Raw genomic sequence first — 23,825 nt, 5'->3', positions numbered from 1 at the left:
CCAGTAATAAATCAACATGGTCTTAGAATAAGACCCTTTGCTTATTTTACTTTCTAAACAATTTGCTTTCTTAGAAATTATATTAACAAGCGTATTCTTCTCCCTATCTGTGTTTATCACATACAAACCTTTTTATCTCTCTTTACTAAACACAGTATTTTAGGTCTCATCGTTGTCTTCTTGATACTGTAATAATACATTTATGTTTCTATAGGATGAACAGTGAACATTTTCTTTTGCAGGTAAATTATTTTGTAAGAAAACAGAATTTTACAGTAGCCATTGAAAATGTGAACCAAATAATTGTATCCCACCCTGATTTTTTGCCTGCACTGATCATCAAGATGACTCTGTTCCTAGCTCAACAGGACTGGGATCAAGCGATGGAAACAGCACATAGGTTAGTTAAATATTGCAGAACACAAATCTAATGATTAGGTGATCTGAGAAATACAATTATTTTAATTATTCATTAACCAGTTCCTGTGTATTGTAACTACAGATTTAAAGAACATCTAAGTTAATATATTAGTTCACAACTGAAACGTTGTGTTTCCTTTCTTTTCTTTTCAGCGTGGAATAAACCCATTATCTGTTCCTAAATTAATGTATTGCTACTTTAATACTACAATATAAAAGCCAAAGTCCTTATACAAACAGCTTGACTTCTTTTGAGCATTAGTTCATCCGAAGGGTATATATGTAATTGTGACTAACTCTCAGTATAGTTTGACAATAGTATATTTACGCCTTACAATTTAAATCAGTTTTAAGTATTAAAAAATCACTTTATACAGTATGTGAACTTGTTGACCAACACTGCCTGGACAAAAACATAATTTCTTTCACAGTGTGTTGGACTGCTCTTGGCTCAGTTCACAGCAAGGGGTTGTCACATGAATTCCATTAGATGACAGTGGACATGCTTTTGTGTTTGTAAATGTTAGGTGCTAATTTATTTCTGATAGTGAATTGGCAATCTGTCAATTTTGACAACTGGAAACCAAGTATTAAGTTTCATATTTATGTAGGTGTAATATTGAGCTATAATATTTCTCGACACAAGTTTCATTTTTCTGTAATCACTTATTTCCAATTGCATTTGTACAGAATTCTTCAGAGAGACAAAAGTAATGTGAAAGCTCTTCAGATAATGACAATGCATGCTTTAGCCAAGGAAGGAGATGTAACAAAGGTAATTTTTTTTAGATTTCATTAAACCAAAGAACGCAAGTAAATAAGAATAAACATAATTATTACCTTACTACCACTATGGCTATGACACATGAGGAACTACATTTAAATTTGTGCAGTGGACCACTTTGTTCATAAAGATTAATAGGATTATGGAACAAGCTATTCAGCCATGTTATTGAACTGTATATCCAGGCTTCATTATAGAAATAACAAGACAAGATGACTGGATGAATCTTTGCATCAGATATCTACTAGCAACCAAATGTGTTAGTTAGGCCAAATGACTACTTTGTATCCTTTCTTTCAATAATATAGCAAACATTCAAAGATTACATATTAAAATATATCTCAACAATAGCTGTGCCCTTTCTTTTTAACATCATACAGAACATTATAATATGTACTATAGCAATTTGGTAAAATATAGTAACATACATATCGAGTAGCATATTGAGTATTATGATGGACATTTTTGACTCTTCAACTCTGGCTCCTTCTTTTGAATGTTCCAGGCAACGGAATATGTGCAACTTCTTATTAGGGCAGTAGAAACCACTGAACCCTGCAATCCAAGTCTTCGCCTCAATATAATAATACCCATTAGCAGGGTGGTAAGCATCCCCTATTTATTTTTATACTTCAATAAACAGTTCCAGTTTCAGAAATGTGTGCATGTAAATCATGTGCGAAATAATTAAGATTATCACATGCAATGATTTACTCTGAAGTGAAAAATACATGAAATAACATTTTAATGTGTCAGAACTAATCATTTAAGTCAGGCTGGCATCTTTTAGCAGCTACAATACTGTTGCAAAGATAGAGGTTTAAAGAATTGTTACAAATCATCAGATACGACTTTTCTTTATGACAGCTAAATCGTTTTAAAAAAGTAAAAAAGATAATGGGTGAATTCTCAAAGAAAAAGGTGAGATAGTTATTTTTTATTTCATACCTTTCTAACTGTGATTTATAAATTGTTGACCAATTCAGTTCTCCTTTGAAGCCCTATGCCATTACTTTGTAAAGGCTGTGCCCTGTCCTGAGATGCTGAGAAAGAGCCCAGTATAGAGCAATAAACTCCACATTTGGACTCAACACCTATCATAGGGATGCAACATTTTATAACAAATAGCAGAGCATACAATGTTTTTTTTTTATTTTTGGTTTTGCTGTAGTGTGGAAACAACAAAGAAATTCTCCAGAATCTGTGTGAATTAGCTGAACGTAGCTTCAGGATGGCACCTGTTGATGCTGATGCTGCCACTGAAATCGGTCACCTGCTGGTCCTACAGGATAATGTTCGTGGGGCTGCTAAGTGGTACTCACAAGCAATGAGCCTGGATGGAAGCAGTGTTCCTGCTCTGACAGGTAATGTGTTCAAAAAATACTTTACAGACGTTACCTTGCACTTCATAATAAGGTAAACATCCGTTTTCATCTATATAAATAATTAGAACATAATTTCTGGAGTTTCCAATGTACTCTGACTTGGAGATATTGTTTCATTCTATAAATGAAAACTACATTTGTCTTAGGAACTTAAAATCACTATACATTTTTATACAAAGTAATATCTCCATAATATAAACAGTTGATTCTTGTACGTTTTGTTTTCCATCACACATCCTTCATATTTGTTTTGCAATGTCTGTTAATACTTTTAAAGTTGTCATTTTTCTGAGAAATCAGGGATGACAAAATTTACTTTTATGCAGTTTTTAAACTTAAAGACCAAATGACTGAGAAAAAAAACATGTAATTCTAATCCAGTGAGGATTTTCTGCTAACTTTATAACGTGTTTATGATTGTTAAAAATTACAATTACAATAATAATCCTAAAATATTCTCATAGGCGTAATTAAATGCCAGCTTTTAGAAGGACAACTCGGGGAAGCAGAGCAGCAGTTGGAATTTCTAAGGGAAGTACAGCAATCGATTGGAAAATCAGGGGTAATTTACCATCATCTTTCATCTGGCCTAAGAAATTGTTTTGTTTCCACGCACAGATACACAAGTGCACGTTATTATATTACATAAGAATTTATGAATAATTTAATATAATTTATAATCCTCGGGCCTTAGTATAATATGACAAAGAACAATGGAAAACCTACACAGATGTAATGTAATGGCAAGCAATAGTTTTGACACTCCGCTTCCAGATATTGAGTTAATTCAGTCTGATATTGACTGTTAGGAAGTGGCACTCCTCGAAGCAATACTGGCATCCAAGAAAGGTGAAGGACAAGAGGCAGTGAGCGCCCTCCTGAAGGAGGCCACAGAACTTCACTTCTCTGCCATTGAAGGCCTGCCCCTGGGAGTGGAGTACTTCGAAAAGCTGAACCCTGCATTCCTCTTCGACATTGTGAAAACTCACATGACCTTCTGTCCCAGCCAAGTAAGCTATTTTATTTAGAAGGTGAACTGATACTTCTGTTCTAATACTCTATAAAAGGAGCAGCTCTTATCATTTTATGATGCTAGGATGCTGAACTGTCTCTAAAGTAACAAACGTGTAATTCTGCATAATATGTATGCAGCAGCGAAATGAACATATAGATGTATTGTGACACATGAGAATGAAGTATCATAAGCCTATTTAAAATAGGCAGGTCTATTCAAAACAGACACACAAATGCAGCTGTAATGTAAAAACAGTGTTCCTTTATTCACCATGGAGGGCAAATAATAAAAAACAATCAAACCAAAACCCTAAGCTCCTGTTTCAGTTCGACTTAGAGTTCTTCAGTTAGCTCTCTATTACAGTACATACTGTAGCTGGGCAGCTATTAAAGATGAAAGTTTTTTAAAAAAAGCTTTTCCAAAAAACTTTCAAAAACGCACTCATGCCTCATGTCCTTGGCTTGAGCTCAGTCGGTCACTTCCTTCTCTGTTACATTTTCCTCTGGTATAGCCAGCGGAAGTCAAAGGCCAGCCTGAAATCTCAGCTTCCTGGTTTTAAATTGTTTTCTACAATTTTTGTAGAAAACGTAATTTTTATTTTTTTAAATGTTTTCTACAAAACTTTCAATTTTTAAATTGGTTAGGCGATTCCTTTCACCTGAAGAATGTGATTTCTGACAAGAACTGCCTTCTTTCCCGAATTTACCCCTCTCTTACAGTGTCTTAAAATAAACATCTTTCAAGATTTTTCTGTATTTTAAAGCAAGGTAGTTGCTGTAAATTGTAGGAATATGAATATTAATTAGCTCTGTCCATTTTATTACATTAGGAGTCACGACCATCTAAGTAGACAACTACAATTTTGCATATACAGTATAAAGTATAATGTGTTAGAACCATCAGTGTCTATAGCTAGATAATAATACATTTATATAAATATGTTTTGACGTACAAAAATACTTCAGAGTCCTATGTTCCATAGGAGTGACCCATCCATCTGGTTAAAAGTAATGAGAAGGGGCCAGTTTATTTTATGCCCAATGATTCCCAAAGACTATGAAGCAGATCAGGCCTTTTGCAAAGGATGCTAAAGAATATGCAAAGATATTCATGTTAGTGGACTCACAAGGGGTATGAGTCTGGGTACACATGTGCCGGGTACAATAGTGAAGGTAACAACAGACTACGCTTATATGTTAATACAGCCATAAGGGTCTGCAATTAGTTATTGGCAAATAAAACAAACACCTACAGGCGGCTCAGCTCAGTTATTTAACCACTGCCCACATCTTATATTGCTGAGGACTGTGTGGGCCTATAGCTAGATGGACATCTTTAACTAGTGTAATACAAGCTGCTGTCTGCTGGGGCGGAGATGTGGCTCTGTGGCTAAGGATCTGTGCCTGTGGCTGGAAGGTTGCTGGTTCAAATCCCATGGCTGGCAGAGGAATCTGGCCTCTAAGCAAGGCCTTTTACCCCCGACTGATCCAGGGGTGCTGTATAAATGGCTTACCCTGTGCTCTGACTCTAAGCTTCTCCCTCCCCATTTGTGTGTGTCTCATGGAGAGCAAATGGGGGTATGTGAAAAGAAATTCCTAATGAAAGAAATTGTATATGCCTAATAAAGTGATCTCCCTCTGTAATCACTGAGGTCTACTCACTTGGTATTAGTAGGATTTTCAAATGTTGTGATGGGACAGGATATATTGCATTTTATGTGTATGTTCTGCTTAACAGAAGTAGTGAATTGATTTCATGATCATTCACTTTGTCTTCTTGTTCCTTCACAGCCCCGGTCCCCGGGTCAGGCCCTGTCCTTTGTGTTGAAGCACTCGGCTATGATCTTAGATCCTGTGGTTAAAACTGCCCCCGGCATATTACCTGCTGTCTATCTCATGGCCAAAGTTAAGTTCTTCTCAGGTATGAAGACTGTGAGGTTTCTGTGCTTTTTGCACAGAATATCAGTTTTTGTATAGATAGTCATTGCTTATATTACGGATTTTTTCAAACCTACATTTTTGAGCTGCAGTTGTAATATAATATAAGTTGAAAAATAATTCAACAACTGGCAAGTAGTATGTGGTATGTTTGCCTTTAATCTATTTCGTTTTCAGCAGGTAAATACATTTTGATTTCTTATTGGTTACAAGTAAATTGCTCCTATTGGTATTAACTATTTAATTATTGAGCTACTCTTGATAGAAACTTGTGGTTATGTTCTCCATATAGTGCACTTAGGCAAAATCAGATTTAAGTCAAAGGCAAAAGAGACCGCTGCCTAGGTCCTGCATGAAAGAGAGATTTAGGTACACAAAGATTATTATATTATAAATAAATATCTAAACGTATGTTTGCCCTGGGAAGGACTGGCATCCCATTCAGGGTATATCCTGCCTTATTTCTATTTCTTGCTGGGATAGGCTCCTGCTTCCCTGCAACCCTCTATTGGATAAGGCAGTTAGAAAATATATGGATGTTTTTTTGTATTTATATAAACTTATTTATTTATAATAATAACAACAATAAGATGTTGCTATTTGACAACTTGTCCATTCCCATCTTAAATGGCTTCACTTACTACAGTAATTAAATGTACTGTATATAGGAAGACTGGAAGATAAGGAAATAAATCAATGCAAACAGAAGAGCTAAAATAGCATATGAAAAAGTCTTTTTTTTACAGGTGACTTGACTGCAGCCCATGGCTTCCTGACCCGCTGTCAGGAACTGGATCCCACGATTGCCGACGTGCACCTTCTGCAGGCTCAAGTTTACCTCTGTCTGGAGGATTACAAAAAGTGTTTCCAGTCCCTAGAGACTGGGCTCAGCCATAACTTTCAGGTAAAGAAAACATTTCCACTTCATCGTGGTACAAAGTACTACTGAGAAACTGTATCAAAAATAAGAATCCTTTTAATTTGGCACAATAAAATTTTCAAATACCCATCCGTGCTTTGTGTATCTTATAAATATACTGATAAGTCTGATAAGTGTCTTTTCTATGAAATACACATTCAGGATTGTTGCAATTGTTGCAACATATATCATTTAGGCATGTTTTACAGTTCTAGTTGCAGTCTAATAAGTCTAATTTTTACAAAAATATTGATGTTTTAGAAAGTGTATCTAAAATTGCCAAGCAGCTTTCATTTTAACATCATGGACATAGGAAATAAATATTAAGAATGAACAGTTTTATACGAGTCTCAAGTACACAAGCAATGGGAAATGAATGAGGCTATTTCACATAGTCAATACTTTAAAATCTGAAATTACTTCAGTATTGCACAATGCAAGCTCCCCTATAAAATGTGTGCTGCCCAGTCATCTACCTCTACCATCTTTCACACTAAAAGTCCCACAGAACTTGCAGCTAAGTTAGCAGCAATTGTAGTATGGATGGAGTTCTCATTTACAACACTGTAAATCAAGCATATTCTGTTTACTCAAAACTCAGAATTATAAGTATTGAATTAAATCAAAGGGTGGACTCTATTAGAGGAAATGCACTGCTTTGCATACAGTAGTAACTGAACACAAATGCGACATATATCACTGTAGCTGATTCATTTTCAAAATTAATTACCTCAGACTTTCTGTTTATTTTTAAAATGAATCCCTTTCAAATTGTAACTTTGATGTAATTTAAAAGTAATTTTGTGTGCTTGGCCAGTTATGCACCACTGCTTAAAAACAGTCATCTAATGACAAGCGCCAAGCTCAGACTAGCTATACTTGGGCATCAGAGATCAACTGGAGGGCTAAACTATTTTTTTTACTTTCTGAACCTATTGGGAGTCTAGTACCTCTTAGACAGATACAAGGAAATGGAATATTAACCTGGCCAATTTTTGTTTTATTGACTAAAGAAAGCAGTTTGTGTTTTACTCTTTAGATGTGTTTTGATTTTAGTATTTATAATCATTGAACTTAAACCCATTCCTGTAAGAGAGCCTTTAAGATGGCAGATTTATGTAAATCATTTTCAAAGATGGACTATGAGTTCACCACATAGGTTTAATAAGGCCATTTGAACAAGCCTTGGGAGAAAGAGTACTTAAGTCATAAAGTTGACCATGTCATAGGTGTCTGGCTAGTAATGGCTGTGGCCTGAGAAGTTTTTATCAATGTACCTTAGTTTATTATCACTTAAAGATCTAATGTTCTTAGCAGTTTTAATGTGTTTACAAGCGTCTTTTGAATTTGTTAAGAGTTTGTATTGATTACCTATGAGCAGCTGTATACCTTTCTGTTTGATAGGTTAGGGAGTTTCCTCTGTACCACCTTATCAAAGCCAGAGCCCTGAAGGAGACAGGCAACCTTCCAGAAGCCATCCAGTCCTTGAAGATGATAATGAGTCTGCCCGGAATCAGGAGAGGTACAAAGGAGAAAGACACCACCATCAGCATTGGTGATCGAGTATCTGTTTACCTGGAGCTGGCTGAGGCTCTGCGTTTGAATGGGGAGCAGGTATACAAAAGACCAGACTTCTTTTCAAAATAAAACCTCCAGTTACATGATTCTCAGCCAGCACACCTTAAATAAGAAACTGAGCACTGTTACCATCTTAGCTAGTTACTCATGGTGCCATCAATCTATCCTTTTTCTAACCACTTGGTCCAATTCAGGGTCATGGGAGAGCCGGAGCCTGTCCTGGTAAGCAGCGGTCGGCAGGCTGCTCACATCCTGGATAGGATGCAGTCTAGCAAAGGGCAGACATGCACACACTCACATCAGGACCAATTTTCCGAGAAGCTAGTTAAACTACAAGTATAGCTCTGGACTGTGAAAGCAAAGAGGAACACCAGGAGGAAACCCATGTGAACTCAGGGAGAACATACAAACTCTACATACAGTAGATAGCACCTCAGGGCTGGAATTAAAACCAGGGTCCCACATCATGGTGCCACTCCACTAATGCTCGCTCATGGTGCCATTCCTTTTGATTTAAACAGGGACAAAATATGGTTTGAATTTATTCTGCATGTAGAATTTATTCTGCATGCTGGTTACCTGAGAAGCTTAGGCACCAATTGTCTGAGCAAGTAAACATAAGAACATAAAAAAAGGTTATAAATCAATTGAAGCTATTCGGCCCATCTAAACTGTATGATAGTTAGTGGATAATTGATCCGAGGGTCAAATTTAAGCATTTCTTGAAAGAAACCAGAGCATTAGTTTCAAGAAGTGATTAAAACAGGGATGTTTAATTTCACTTCCATAAAGTTTTCAGTTTTGCTTCATGGTATGTCATGCCATCCAGGCTGAATAGCTACAGTACAGTACCTTTCAAGTTTAAAAGATTAAAAAAAAGATTGGATGAATACAGTGAAGGAAATGAAGTCTGTCGCAGAAGGTTTTAACCATAGCAGCTGATAGTTCATCTTTAGAAAGTTTACATGTAATGTGATTGTGACTATGAAAAAAGAAATTGCTGGGGTTTTTTTCAGTTTATGTTAGAAAATTGTATAATGTTTGCAGTGCTCACTTAAAATTTGGGTCCTTGAAACAATTGTTGTCATGCTCACAAAGAAATGTGGTTTTCTGTGTCATATGAATGTAAGAAAGGTTAAAAATGCCAGTAGGCCATTTGACCCATCTGTCCCAATTATTAGTTTGAGATAATTGATCCAAGGATCTTTTGAGATGTTTCCAAGGATGCCAACCAGCCATTTCATGTTTTTGTGTCTTCTTTACATAGCATGAAGCTACAAAAATAATGCAAGATGCCATTGTGCATTTTACGGGAACGCCTGAGGAGATCCGGGTTACAATTGCAAATGTTGACTTTGCTTTGGCTAAAGATGATACAGAGGCTGCATTAACTCTGTTGCAAAACATTAAACCCAGTCAGCAGTATTACACTGAAGCCAAAGAGAAGCTGGCCAAAGTTTACCTTCATAAGCGCAAAGATAAAAAATTGTACATTGCCTGTTACAGGTAGGTGAAGTGTTCCCCAGTAAATATGGATTTTGTATTTAATACATAATGATTTTTCTTATTTACTTTGTCAAGCGCAACTGAAGAGTAAAATATATTTCTGTGATTGCTAGATTTCCAACTGGTATTTTAAGAGTACCATACCAACACAAGAACAGGTACATATTTTTGGACAGAATTAGATGTAATATCAGTGTTTCTATAAATACATTCCTGCAACTTCAGCTTCATTGTCAGAATGTTTTATCTTTGCTTTGTCAGTACAGATGATATTGCTTTATTATCTGTTTTGTATGCCTTATTATGGTCCCTTTTGACATGTTATAAACTGCTACATCCTCACAGAATTCTAATAATTTTGGACAAGTAAGTTTCAACAATTATCATTAATTACCATTGTAGGGAACTGTGTGAGGAATTGCCTGGATCCCACACCAGCCTTCTCCTTGGAGATGCTTATATGCACATACAAGAGGTAATACAACATGTGATACATGTTGTACATTGTGTGCTACTTATGCTATGTTGCTTACATTGTGTATTAAATTTAAAGATTTGTACTATGGAACAACATCACCTATACTTTTTAGCCAGGAAAAGCAATTGAAATATATCAAGATGCACTGCAGAAGAACACAAGAGATGCAACCTTGGCAAGCAGGATAGGACAAGCATTGGTGAAAACCCATCAATACAGTAAGGTAAACACTTTATCTGCTACATTTTTCCTGTGCAGGATCTGCAACCTCTGTTAATTCTGCATTTTTGCAAAATACTATAACTTTTCCAGTAGAACCAAATAAGGTTTGGCTGCATTTGTCTGGAGCTTTTCCTCAATAAAGATACCAAAGCACTTCAGACATAGAAGGGCATCCACTTAATTGTCCACTGAAGTACTGCAATCTCTAGTGTGATACAGGCAGCCATTATGCACAATCAGCCCCAGTATATAGCCCTAGTGGAGAAGTGAAAAAAATGAAACCAGTTGTATTTAGGGGGATATGTTGTGAAAGCACAAAGTCAAAATGGAGTTTACTCAGCACTTCAGGGTTCACATCCCTACTCTTATGAACAGTGTAGTTTGGACTTCTTTTTGACATCTTATACTGTACCAACGCAGCCACCCTGTAGAGCAAAGATCCACACGTTACCTAGGATTTGGAAATTCTGTTCCAGAAAAAAAGGTGTCAACTTCAGGTCCACCAGTAATACAGCGGCAACCTAGTTTTTCTTATAGACCTCCTATGCCAGCACTGACCAAACCTTAACCTTGCTTGATATCTGACAAGATCAGGCAACAGAGTGGTCATTCTACTACCATTCTGAATTGCTGAAAATATGTTTCAAACTTTATTGCCTCGTATATGAAAGAGAAGTCAAACGGTCTTCCACGAAGCTAAAAAGTATAATAAGCAAAGCGTTAAAACATTTCTGTGTTTGAGTGGTTAATGGATTTTAGTTTCTTCTTAATTACAAATGGTGAAATATTGCTTAAGAAAAGAAATACAGCAATTTATCTGTATTGTTTACAATACAAAAAATCAGAAAATATTCTGTAATTCTGATATGTTATACAGATAGCAGTTTGCTTAAAGTAGCATACAGTGCTGGTTGTAGTCCTGGAGTGTAAACTGTGGAAAAAGTCTTTTACCATCACTGCTATACCACTTAGCCTAGTCGAGAACTCTGGTGGGAGCTTTTTCTTTACAATTTTACAATGAAGTTATTTGTACTTTTAAAGTTTTAAATGTTTTACTCCAATGTTTCATTCTTAATCATTTTAAAAATAGCTCAGCATTTTCTGATAGAGTGTCATTTACCATACACACCTATCTAATTTTACTATACCTTAACATCAATTGTGTTTTTAAGGCTATTAAATATTATGAAACAGCATTGAAGAACAGCGGGCAGGATTTCCTGTGTTATGATTTGGCAGAGCTTCTCATGAAACTGAAGCAATATGATAAAGCTGACAAACTCCTCAGCCACACTGTGGACCATGACATTGGTAAAACTGAGTTTGATATTATTGGGAAGAGTTATGGAATGTTGACCTCTTATTGATGTACAGTATAATAAACATTGAAGAAATACAGGAACACATTTGACATTTACACACTTTCATGATTTATGTTTAAGTTCTTACTGTATATTATTTATGATTATAGATATAAAAGGTGAGAAACATAAAAAGAAAGCCCAGTTTACATCTTGAAAATATCTCTGAATTCTATATGCTTTCAGTTTAAATTCAATATTATTTACTAAAAAACGCATTTGTTTTTTTTAGAATATTTTTGCACTTGCATAATATTTTGGTTTAAACATTTGTAATGTAACTGTTTTTTTACATTTAAAGTAAAAAATCAGCTGAACCAAGTAAAGTTCATACAGTATGTGAGAAGATATTGGAAACTTAAAAATGTATTATGTATCGTTTTAATTTATATGAACTGTAATATGTTTACACTGGTTCCAGTGTTATGCTGACAACACTCAGATGCAATCTAACTCTACTGTGATACTACTGCTATGATATACTGTATGCACTATAGCTACCTGTGTAATATTAAGCTCTGGATATAACAACAACAGCTCTTAAGATGAGCTGTAATAAGACTGAGGATATGCTCACTGACTGTGTAAAAACCCTGCACAATGTTGGGGAAGAGCATGCATGTGAGTAGCAACAGCTTTACAATTTGTTTATTTACTTACTTTACTTTGTAATTCATTTTTACTTATGGGTTCTGTGTACTATCATGTAGTGCTTCAAGTTTTTTAAAAACTGTAGTCTCATGATTAATTCTATTATCCTTACAGTGTTTGAATACAGGAAATATATTTATACTGTTTGCCAGGATTTGAGAAATGTTTGATAAAGTAACAGATAGTGTTTTCTTCCTCAAATGTGGGAGCACTTAATATATTGAATTTAAAGCTCATCTTTCTAAGCATTTTCCTCAGGTGAACGCCTGGTGAACGTGCACGGTGAGATAGCTTGCTCTCTTATAGCTTTTGGATTCTGGGTGTGATTTCAGACTGGGGTTTTTCTACATTTATTTCTACACTGAAATGTACTGAAACCCATAGTGTCCCAGTACTTCTGATCATTTAGAATCACCAGGTTGAACACAAAGTATGGTTCTGTTCTAATATGATCAAAAATGTTATTACCCAAGAATAAAAATATATTGTGTATTGTCTGTTGATTGGTCAGTATTTGCCTACTTTTACAATAGCTTTCATTAAATTTGGAACAAATTCTGCACTGGGGTGAAAAACTTTAAAAATTCCAAAAGCCTCAAAAATAAAGAATTAAGTCTGACAAGCATTTTCTCTGCAAAGAAAAGTAATATATAATTGAATGGATACAGTATTTGATGATGGTTTGCAATCTGTGTTTCAGCAAATGACTTGCCTACAATGATCCATGATGTGAAGCATTTAAATTTACTGGCAAAAGTTTACACCGTGTGTGGAAAACCTGCCATGGATACATTAAATAAGGTGAATTAATACACAACCCAGTGTTTTCCAAATATAACACAGCATCAGGATATGTCATTTATGAAGCTGTGCACAACAAATATTCATATTTTCAGAATGATGATTAAGAAAGACATTAAATAATAGCATGTTTGGCATTTGAAAGTCAGTAATAAATTAAAGATGTATTTAATTATTTTAATCACAGTTTTTTATTTATTTAATCTACATAGCAATCATAACCAAAGAAATAATGCAGTTTTCTGATAACACTGCGCCCATTTCTTTGTTTAGGAAGATGGGCTTGTTTGAATAAAAAGATGTATTTAGAAAAATAGTTTTAATATGACTTTGAGGTAGTGCTCAAAATAAAAAAAACACTTTATATACTGTAGTACTGTTTGAAAAACTACCCATAAATACTGAATTAAAATTGTTTTTAACAGCTGATATCTGCTGTAGTTCTATTTACACATATTAACTCTATTAACCTTGAGTGATGTATACATATTTCTTCTAAAATGCTTACATTTATTCTACCATAGATGCATGTAAATACATCAAGTTTATTTAAGGTTTAGGATATTTGAAATAAAAAGAAAAGAAAGTTATTGTATTAGATTTTTTTCCCATTAGGCCTATGATATTCAGACAAGAATACTGAGAAGACTTCCTCTAGAACAGCCAGAAATTATTCCTGCACAGAAACAAGTTGCATCATCAATCTGCTGTCACATAGCCCAGCAATTTTGGGAACAAAAAGATTTTGAAAAGGCAATGAAATTTTACAAGGAAGCTTTGACTTACTCTGAAGAAGACAGCAAAGTGAGTGCTTTATATTCAATGTTTATACTGTATCTTACGACCTATTTTATTTATTGGAATAAATCCTTATGCTTTTTATTAGAGCAATTCATTAAATTATTAATTAAAATTTGTTATTTATGTAGTGTTGGAATATTATAAATGCTACAGTATTTTTAATGAGACAATATTTTTCAGGAGCTAAAAGGAGTTGTATTTGTGAACAATTTTACTTAATAGTTGCGTTTTTCTTTGTATGACAATTTAAGATACTGCTTGAGCTGGCACGTTTGTACCTGGTACAAGGAGATGTGGATTCATGCCGCCAACAGTGTCTAGTCTTGCTGAAAAATGAAGAGAACAATGAAGATGCCGTTATGGTATTTATTGTTGTGTTTTTCTCAATAGTCAAAAATTCACACAATCATAGACCAAACTGTTATGTTATACCACTCGGCTTTGATGTGTACTCTTTGTGCTCAATAATAGATTATAAAGGTGTTTGGTTATTTTTGTTTTTACAAAATTTGTCACATAAACAACCAACAAGACACCCAATTAGAACACAGCATAACAGAGCAATAGACAATACAGCAGTCATTTTATCTCTTTTAAGTCATTAAAATGTTAAACTATGCATAATTTCTTTCTGGTACAAAATGTAAATTAGTCCTATTAAATTTTGGCTTATTATTTAATTTAATAATTTAATAAAGAAATAAAATAATTCAGTTAATTTACTGCTATATGTTACACCAAAACCAGGGAAAATTACAGTGAGAACTATTGGTTACTCTTCCTTCAAGCATCCTTTTGTGAGGAGTACTTGCAAAAGCAGAGAAAATACTTGTACCTGAGAATAAAACATATTGAAACCTTTCAGAAAAGAGTTTCCACTTAATACATTTAGCATAGAAATGACATCTGCTGGAACACTTTAAAACTGTTACATTTAATTTCACCTTTAAATATTAATATTTTGTGCTATCCAATTATCTAGTTATCTTGTTTTTTTTCTGAGGGGATATGACATGCATTAAAATATTAAGTGTAGCATGCCACATATTTGTGGTAGAAAATGTACACTTCTGAGCTTTCAAGGTGAGGCAAATTAATATGTCAGTTGTATCATACTGCAAAACTGGCATAATTTAGTGAAAAAGAGAAGAAGTTCAGTCTGGGAATTATGATGCGAGAACAATTATGGCCTGTCCATTCACAATCATGAGACACCAGTGACACTACCAACTGAAAGTAAGTATTGGGAGAGTGAAGTGAAATTTGTTATTTTTGCTGTGTGCTATTGAACTTTGTATTTCACATCAAAGTATTAATATGAGATAAATGCATAGTTTTAAGCTTTGTTTCTGGGTATTATTTTGCATACAACTTTAGCCATGTTAGAGCAATCTCAATTGTTGTGTTCAATGTCCCCATTTCAGGTGAGCATAAGTATTGGGACAAATGGCTGACAGTTGTTGCTAATTGCTCAGGCGTTCTGTGTTGCATTAATTATGAAAAGATAAAGGCTTTGTTTCCAGCCTTTGGAGTTTACCTTTTGGGTCTACCTCTTGAGTTAGAAGACATAAGCCTAGATAAAGACTAGAGTTGTCTCTGATGGAAAAGTATCATGAACTTGTAATCATGAACTCGGGAGCAAATCAAACTCCAATTTCAACCATTGCTGAGAGGTTGGGTATCACAAAGTCAACAGTTTGGAATGTCTTTAAAAAGAAGGAAACTGCTGGAGGAATAAGCAATCAACAAAGACAATAGTGTCAAAGGAACACGACATCAGTCGGTGAAATAAAAATAATTGAAGTTGTGAAAAATATCCCAATAACAACAGCCAAAGAGAGTGCAAAGGTGAAAGTATATCAATTGACTGCGCACAGAAGAAGCTCCACTGCAAAATGTAAACCTCTCATTAGTACTAAAAACAGAAAGGCCAGATTAGAATTTACAAAGAAGTACAAAGACAAGCCACAAGGGTTCTGGAACAAAGTTTTATGGACATAAATTGATGGAAAGGCATGAGTCCTGAAAAAGAGAGGCACTACAAAATACCCTTAGTACACAGTATCATTAGTGAAGCATGGTGGAGATAGTGCCATTGTTTGGGCATGCATATCTACCTCTGGAACTAGCTCACCGGTCATCATTGATGGGGTAATGGATGATGGCAGCAGCAGAATGAATTCTAAAGTGTACCGAAACATCTTGTCTACCCATGTCTGAAAAAATGCCTCCAAACACAATCCTACTGAGCATGCAATTTACGTTTTGAAGAGAAAACTAAAGTAAAAAAAAAAAGCCCACAAGGAAGCAACAGCATAAAGTAGCTGTAGATCTACAAATCTCATGGAGAAGCATACTTGTATTCCATACGCATTAGCTCTAGGAGCATACTTGTATTCCATACGCATTAGCTCTAGGAGTCTATGTCACTCCTTTCACGTACTTGTTTTAAAGCTAAAGGTAGACACACCAGGAACTGATCACTCACATACATGTACTTTTGGTACCTGGCTTCGATGATACATGTGACCACTACCTACTGTATATTATTGTGTCTTGTGATTTTTACAAACAATGCAAAAATACGTCAAAGCTAAAACATATAGCCTAACCCCACATTTTCTAGCCTTAATCTTGATTCCAAGCATTGTATTTCTTAAGTGTTTAATATATATTTAAAGGTAAAATAGATTGGTAATATTTTGTGCTTTACATGGCAAACCTCATATAACATTTTATATGTATATTAATTAATAAATTGGTATTTAACCTGTTTTACTTGTATTCTAAGAAGTATTATTAATCCAATGAGATCATCAACCTTTCTGAAGTATTGCTTCTGTAATCAGGTGATGTAAATTGGCCAAAAGACCCAAAAGGCTTGCATGCCTTTATCTTCAAAAGTGTCTTTTGGCATTATTCATCTATCAAGCTTGATGAAACTATTTGGGTTGCTTTGTCTATTCCGTTATGAAATTTTTGAAAACAGAACACCCATGAAATATGCTCTGACCCATGGTGAAGAAATTTATAAAATCCAATATGTTATAAAATACACTTGTATATTTGATTTTGAATTTTCTAAGATTCACATGAAATCTCTCTTGTAGCTAATGGCAGATCTGCTGTTCAGAAGAGAAGAGTATGAAAAATCAATACTCCACTGCACGCAGTTGATTGAGCAATTCCCAGGTATTAAAATATTTCCATTATATGTTTACGAAACCAATGTCTCGATAATATTCTTAAAAAAGCTTTTTATTATGTAATATGTTGAAATGTGTTCAATGAAAATCTCAGAAATAAACTGTGTAAGTAAATGTGTAAGTAAAACATCTTAAAATACAATAAGTATAATATTTTATGAGAAAACATAAAACTAGTTTTAAATAGTAATTTGTGCAGGAGATGATACCGTTGATTTGAATATTAACTTTCTGAAAAAGGGTAATGTGATGCAAAACACCCTAAGTCATTAAAGGTGAGTCAAAATACATTTTCATAATGCTTCCTTCATAATGTAGCACTCCAGGGTTCACGTGGGCACCCTCGCCACCTCAGGTCAGCCCCCCACCATCAGGGACTCAATCCCGGGATCCAGCGTCACTCAAAAGGGACCCAGTCAGTGGAGCTAAAGGGAGATTTCCCTTTGGCTCAAGAGGCTGGGCCTCTGTTGAGTGATGCCGGAGGCCTGGGTTTGAGTCCCTGACAGTGGGGGACTGACCTGATGCGGCAGCAGCGAGGGCACCCACATGAACCCTGAAGTGTTACATTGGTGTCAGAGTGGGATGGGATAGCCCTTTGCCGAGGGTGGCAAGTGAAGTGGGGGAGAGTGTAACGCATATGGCCTCCATTGCTTGTGAGAGATGGTTTACCAGAGCAGTGATGTCACTGCCCTTCCCTGTGAATAGCAGGGACTGCAGCCGCTGGGCTGAAAGGAGATTTCCCTTTGGCTCAAGAGGCTGGGTCCCTGTTGAGTGATGCTGGAGGCCCAGGTTTGAGTCCCAGACAGTGGGGGGCTGACCTGATGCGGCAGCGGCGAGGATGCCCTTGTGAATCCCAAAGTGTTACAATAATATTCTTCATTTACAAAAAAGATTTAACATTTAGAAATAATTACAAAAGAGGGATTTTAAAAATTTGAAAACTGTCATGTCCCAGGAATTATATTTTAAGAAGCTCAACTTTCAATCCTATAGGACTGGAAAATTCCATGGAAATGGACAATGATATGTAATAAAAAGCAAAACAAAGGTTCAAAATTGTTTAACATATTGTTTAAATATACTTCTTTCCAAAGAAATGTTTCTTTCCAAGCCATTTCCAAGGACAAATACAAAATGTTCTTGTTTTGACAGATAATTATTCTGTCTTGGCAAAACTTATTGACCTACTGAGAAGAACTGGTAGACTTGATGATGCCCCATCCTATTTGAAAATGTCAGAAAATCACTCTGTAAGGGCGGCTATGGAACCAGGTTATAATTACTGCAAAGGACTATATCTGTGGTTAGTACTATACATTTAGATTCTACCACTTTAAGTAATAAATCTTGTTGAAGTAAGTTACCTCTCATGCAACCTCAGCATTATATTCTAGAGGTAAAGAAAGAATATACATTTTTGCCAAAAGAGCACAATTATGCATTTACTGAATAACCATTTGAAATTAGTATCTGTTTCATCTAGATATGGCTTTAAATAGACATTAACAAGATTTTAAAAATGTCTTTACAATAGAGCTACCTATTCAATAGTCTTCCTATAATCCCAGAAACAATTTACATGGATTAAGATCTGAAATAGCACCAACATTATAATGCAGATGATTTTACACTGTTTTGTGGTCTTTGTTAACAACACCTGAAAATATCTGCAATGTCTTAAAAACTGATCCCCTTTAGTTAGGGACTGAGTTGCAGTTTATCTTAATGGATTCTGCTGTTGTTAATATTAATTGCTTCACACTATTTTAGTTTGTTAGTGCTGTCTAAAGAACAAAGAACTGAAAATTACTAATTAATGTTAGCATTGTTATTTTGATCAGTGTCAACTAATTTGTTGTTAAAATCAAAGTTATTTTTTAAAGGCCCAAGTTTTTTAAGTAATCTCCGGTCTCCTGAGTTGCCACATCATATGTACTGTATGCTTTTTCTCCAGGCACACTGGACAGCCAAATGAGGCTTTGAAACACTTTAATAAGGCTCGTAAAGATACAGACTGGGGTGAAAATGCTATTTATAATATGATTGAGATTTGCCTTAATCCTGACAATGAAACCATAGGTGGGGAAGTGTTTGAGGTTTCTCCTGAGGAGCCAAGGTATGACAGAATATAAATTAATATCTTCATGCTTGGGAACAGTTAAACCCAAGTCTTAAAAAAGATTTATATTCTGAACATTAGATAACAGACCAGAAAAATTTGGAATCATCAGTTCATTGTTTTGGTGTTTTAATTATTATAACCATGTATCTGGAATATTTGAATGACAGAATAATTACATTTTCTCATATTTTTCTATCTGTATTTCTTAGTTCTGCATATTATAACGTTTCTGGGTGCTAAAACTAATACATAGTCTGTGAAGTAAAATGAATAGTCTGAACTGTACAAAACAGCCAGTAGCTATATTACCTTGCAACTCCCAACTGACAACCCACTGAAGCTCAGCAGATGTGAGTCTGGCCAGTACCTGAATGGGAGACCTCCTGGGAAAGCTAGAAGAGGTGTTAATGGGACCAATAGGGAGTGCTCACCCTGCAGACTATGTGGGTCCTAATGTCCCAGTATAGTGAGGGGATACTATAAAATTTTATAATGTATATTTATACTTTATAACATAAAACCAAGGTCCTGACTGTCAGTCAAGTAAATAAAAATCCCAGGGCATTTCCTGAAAAGAGTAGAAGTGGCCATGGTGTCCTGGCCAAATTTACCCCTGGCCTTTAACAATCATGGCCTCCTAATCATCCTCATGTATGAACTGGCTTCATTACTCTCTTCACCTCCGCATTCTTAGCTGATGTCTGGGGAGCATACTTGCACACTCCAGATGGGTGCTACACATTAGTGGTGGTGTAGGAGAGTCCCCATTATCTGTAAAGCGATTTGAGTGGAGTATCCAGAAAGCTAAACAAACTTTAACCTGAACAAAATGACTACGAACAATCCAGCACAAACGCAATGCAACCTCAGTGCTCAAAATCTCCCCGCACAAGAAATATATAGAACTCACAAACTGACAAATCCTGTCATAAAAATATTTCAGGGACTTGAATGCATGTCCAAACAAACTTAACAAAAATAACTGTTTTTTTTTTCGGTCCTCTGAATGCATTTGTAATGTACTTTTCCTGTGAAATTGGTAATAGATAGATAAAAAGATAAATAACTACACTCATTTTTGTGATTAGAACGTATTTATGCAAACCCTTTTTAATACCAAAAGAACAGAAACATGCTGAGTTTTCAAAGTCTTTTTCATTCACGTGTTACAACAGCACCAATGAAAATGAAAGAAAGGAGTTGGAGCAATTGGCAGTAAAGACCGCAGAAAATCTGCTAAAGAAGCATCAACCTCGAACAAAGCAAGCGCAGGAGAAGCTTCAACTCCTTCAAAATCGCTGCTTAATGGCTACCAAAGATGTTAAGCAAGTTGAAAAGGCACTTCTCGCATTCACTGAAATGGCTAAGGTACCTAAGCTGTTTTGATCCAATTATACAACTGCTTTTGCCTGTTTGACATTAGTATGACACTAAGAACTAATCTGATACTGAAATTGTGTAGTGAAAGAAGTTAAACCATATTAAGTCTGAATCTTTCATTTTGGTGCATTAGCATCATGTATTTTCACTTCTGAAAATATTCCAAATATTCGTCTATTTTTTTCTTTACAGAAGAACCTCATCCCATCCCTGTTGGCCATGGCTCAGGCTTTCATGATCCTGAAACAAACTCCCAGGGCCAGAAACCAACTTAAGAGGCTTGGGAAAATGGAGTGGAACGAGGGAAATGCTGAGGAATTTGAACAAAGCTGGCTGCTCCTAGCTGACATTTATATCAGCTCTGGCAAATACGACATCGCAATAGACTTCCTGAAGCGTTGTTTGCTCTATAATAAGGCAAGACTTGTTCTTCTACTTGACAGCAAGGGTATTGTCAGGGGTGGGCAGCCAAGACAATTGTTTGAAGGGCCACCTGGCTTGTATGTGAAAATATTAATTTTATTATTATTAATAAAACCATCTGCCATTTTACGCTTTTGGAATATTTTTAATGAACACCACATGGTTTTACACTTGATACTTTTGAAGGCAAATACTGTTCATTTGTGCTAGTTGGACTGGTGGTGAGCTTCTCAAAGGACATGTCTTTTGACAAGTCAGCCAGAAATATTCAGGTACGTGCCAGGAGCCAGGCGAACAGAGCTGGCTGGAGCCCTAGACAAATATTAAATAATCATGAAATAGTTAAATATTGTCTATACATGACCTCAGTTCAGACACTCAAGCTGGATTTTGAGAAGAGCAGATTTAAATAGAGACCTAAACACAATAATAATCAAAGTTAGCAAGAGGAACTATTAAATATGTTCTTAATTTTTTTGTAGTTTTATTCCATGATACTTCTTTTTAGTTGTGTAAAACTGATATACATATATATATATAGGTTTCTGTATGTTTTACCAAAAACAAGATCCTCAGATTACAGTAGATGAAGCTACAGTATGTGAAGTGTGAAATTAGCATCTGTTTTTGAAGGGACCTGGGGTGGAAAGAAAGATGATTTATTAGTCTGAGCAGGTGTAGAGAGTGGCTGGTTAGAGTACACTCAGGCCTTGGAGAGAAAAAAACATGGGATGAAACCACCTGATCCCTTTTTTAACGATGAGTCCAGTAGCCCGTGAATATGCATCTGTCAAAATGTATGTGAAAATAAGTCCACTTGGATACCTAATTACACGTTTTAAACTTTATTTCCCTGTAAAATGAATTGTTAGGAATGTTACAATGTATACTACAATCTAATCGTGTTTTTTAGAAATTGGTGTTCATCTATGCATTTCTGTTTTGGGTTTTCAGTCGTGCTGTAAAGCATTTGAATACCTAGGCTTCATCATGGAAATGGAACAGTCTTACAAGGACGCTGCAAACAACTATGAAATGGCCTGGAAATACAGCAACAGGATGAACCCTGCTGTTGGTGAGGAGCTGTGTTTGTAAATTACTAATTCAATTTAAAACATACCTCCAATTTCTCTGTTTGCGTAGTTTAAATTAGAACAGTACAGTTACTGTGAAACAATCAAATTTAGCCAATAAAGATAGCATCTGTTACTGACAACTGGATACAGCAACAAAGAGATTTGTGAAAAATCGAAACTGCACTGAAGTGTTGAATTCAAAAGTGGATTCTGATGCAGAAAAAAAATCCAAAGTACTTAAGCGCAACCGTAACATTAATATTTATCTCGATGCTCCTCTGCTTCAACACGTAATTGTGAAATGCAAAAATTGGAAGGGCTGCAGTTTTAATAGCCCTGCAGCAGATAAAAAAGGGCTGTATGGGGATGAAGTCATGGAGTGTACAGTATGTCCCTACATAGGCAACATGTTTGGCTAGTGCTCATACTGTAGATATAGAGAGCCATTTGGCCTTATGGAAACTCTTTTAGCCAGTGATACAGCAGGATTTACACAAAGTGCCCATATTGCCTAAACAAATATGCATCAATATTTCTACGCTTGTGACATTCTTCCATTTTCGCCTTTGTTTTGTCTATAAGATCTGTTTCAGTACCTTTCTATAAAGGTTATACTAACACCTGGTCAGAAAGGTCCATGGGATTCTTGTGAACCCATACAAGCACTGACCTATTTTACTGAATGTAGAAGAAGCAAAGCATTTTGTTAGGAAATGTTATTTCTGCTCGATTTTTTAAAATAATTTTAGCAACACTTTTTATTTTTTACAGGTTTTAGGCTTGCCTTCAATTACCTAAAAGCCAAGAAATATACAGAAGCAATCGACGTTTGCCAAAAGGTCTGTATTTACACAGTCAACATTGCACTAAGATACAGAAAGGGGAAGCAGGTTCAGGTTCATCTCCTGTAATTTGTCCTTTACCATTGAAGGTGTAACAGAGTTACATTTTTGAATACTGACATGCAACAGAAGCCATAAAAGTGACATTTATTTTAATTAAATTCTGAATCTTTTTTTTTTCTTTTTCAATTTGAATTGCCAGATATTGTTAAAGTCATTTGTGGAAATGACACCTGGACCAGCATGGCTGAAAATAAAAAAGCTGTGTACTTTCCACTCAGAAAAATCCACTGTCATGCAGTTCATCATTTGCAGCAGTGCATGACTGCAGGCTCATAGGGATGTATTGTAATCCACTGACTGTGGAACCTTACAGGGATAGGTATATTTATTCTAAAATCATGAGAAAAACTATTATTGCACACTAAACAAATAGTGTGACTCCTGAAGTTAGTTTTGTACATCTAAATTAGTTTTGCCACAGCAAAAGATTTGAATACTAATGGATTTATGACTTTTCCCTTTTTCTTTCATCTGAATTATCTATTTACTTCTTTCTTGTTATTTTATGATTTGAATGTGCAATGTATGTTGTGCTTTAAGATTTATTTAATATATTAATGTTACTACAAAGTGTTGTGACTGCATACTTCAATACAATGTGAAAACTGTGGAAGGTTATTTTGCAAATTAAAAAAGATTTGGCAGACGTAACACACAAATCTTTTAGGATGTCCTACAGATGGAAGAAATACAATTAAAAAAAACATGCAAGAAGGAGAAATTCTCAATAAGGAATTTCCATGTATTAAAATGAATACATCCACAGACTCAAAGACTCCTTGCTGCATATGTATTGTGTTTCTTTCATTATTATTATTTCAATGCAAATAACATTGTATGTTTTATGTATTGTAT

General features: G+C 35.3%; 1 protein-coding gene across 4 annotated transcripts in view; it reads left to right on the top strand.

The window, feature by feature from the left end:
* Positions 1–23,825, top strand: part of ttc21a (tetratricopeptide repeat domain 21A) — a 29,867-nt gene that overhangs the window by 5,733 nt on the left and 309 nt on the right. Inside the window, exons 6-28 of one of the 4 annotated variants that reach the window (XM_015354247.2) lie at positions 243–400; positions 1,111–1,195; positions 1,710–1,808; positions 2,376–2,568; positions 3,054–3,151; positions 3,399–3,599; positions 5,395–5,524; positions 6,288–6,445; positions 7,865–8,074; positions 9,306–9,544; positions 9,947–10,019; positions 10,135–10,245; positions 11,417–11,555; positions 12,957–13,057; positions 13,673–13,861; positions 14,110–14,220; positions 16,969–17,050; positions 18,217–18,367; positions 19,019–19,180; positions 20,362–20,554; positions 20,759–20,983; positions 21,944–22,064; positions 22,837–22,904. In XM_015354247.2, the coding sequence (XP_015209733.2) occupies positions 243–400; positions 1,111–1,195; positions 1,710–1,808; positions 2,376–2,568; positions 3,054–3,151; positions 3,399–3,599; positions 5,395–5,524; positions 6,288–6,445; positions 7,865–8,074; positions 9,306–9,544; positions 9,947–10,019; positions 10,135–10,245; positions 11,417–11,555; positions 12,957–13,057; positions 13,673–13,861; positions 14,110–14,220; positions 16,969–17,050; positions 18,217–18,367; positions 19,019–19,180; positions 20,362–20,554; positions 20,759–20,983; positions 21,944–22,064; positions 22,837–22,904 (3,297 nt within the window). The remainder of the gene's footprint in view (positions 1–242; positions 401–1,110; positions 1,196–1,709; positions 1,809–2,375; positions 2,569–3,053; positions 3,152–3,398; positions 3,600–5,394; positions 5,525–6,287; positions 6,446–7,864; positions 8,075–9,305; positions 9,545–9,946; positions 10,020–10,134; positions 10,246–11,416; positions 11,556–12,956; positions 13,058–13,672; positions 13,862–14,109; positions 14,221–16,968; positions 17,051–18,216; positions 18,368–19,018; positions 19,181–20,361; positions 20,555–20,758; positions 20,984–21,943; positions 22,065–22,836; positions 22,905–23,825) is intronic. The other 3 variants (XM_015354249.2, XM_015354251.2, XM_015354250.2) reach the window with 3 other exon arrangements.

This window comes from Lepisosteus oculatus, chromosome 6, assembly GCF_040954835.1.
Source record: "Lepisosteus oculatus isolate fLepOcu1 chromosome 6, fLepOcu1.hap2, whole genome shotgun sequence".
Taxonomy (NCBI): Eukaryota; Metazoa; Chordata; class Actinopteri; order Semionotiformes; family Lepisosteidae; genus Lepisosteus; species Lepisosteus oculatus.
The sequence above is the reverse complement of the archived record's forward strand: the minus strand, read 5'-3'. Positions and strand labels throughout refer to the sequence as shown.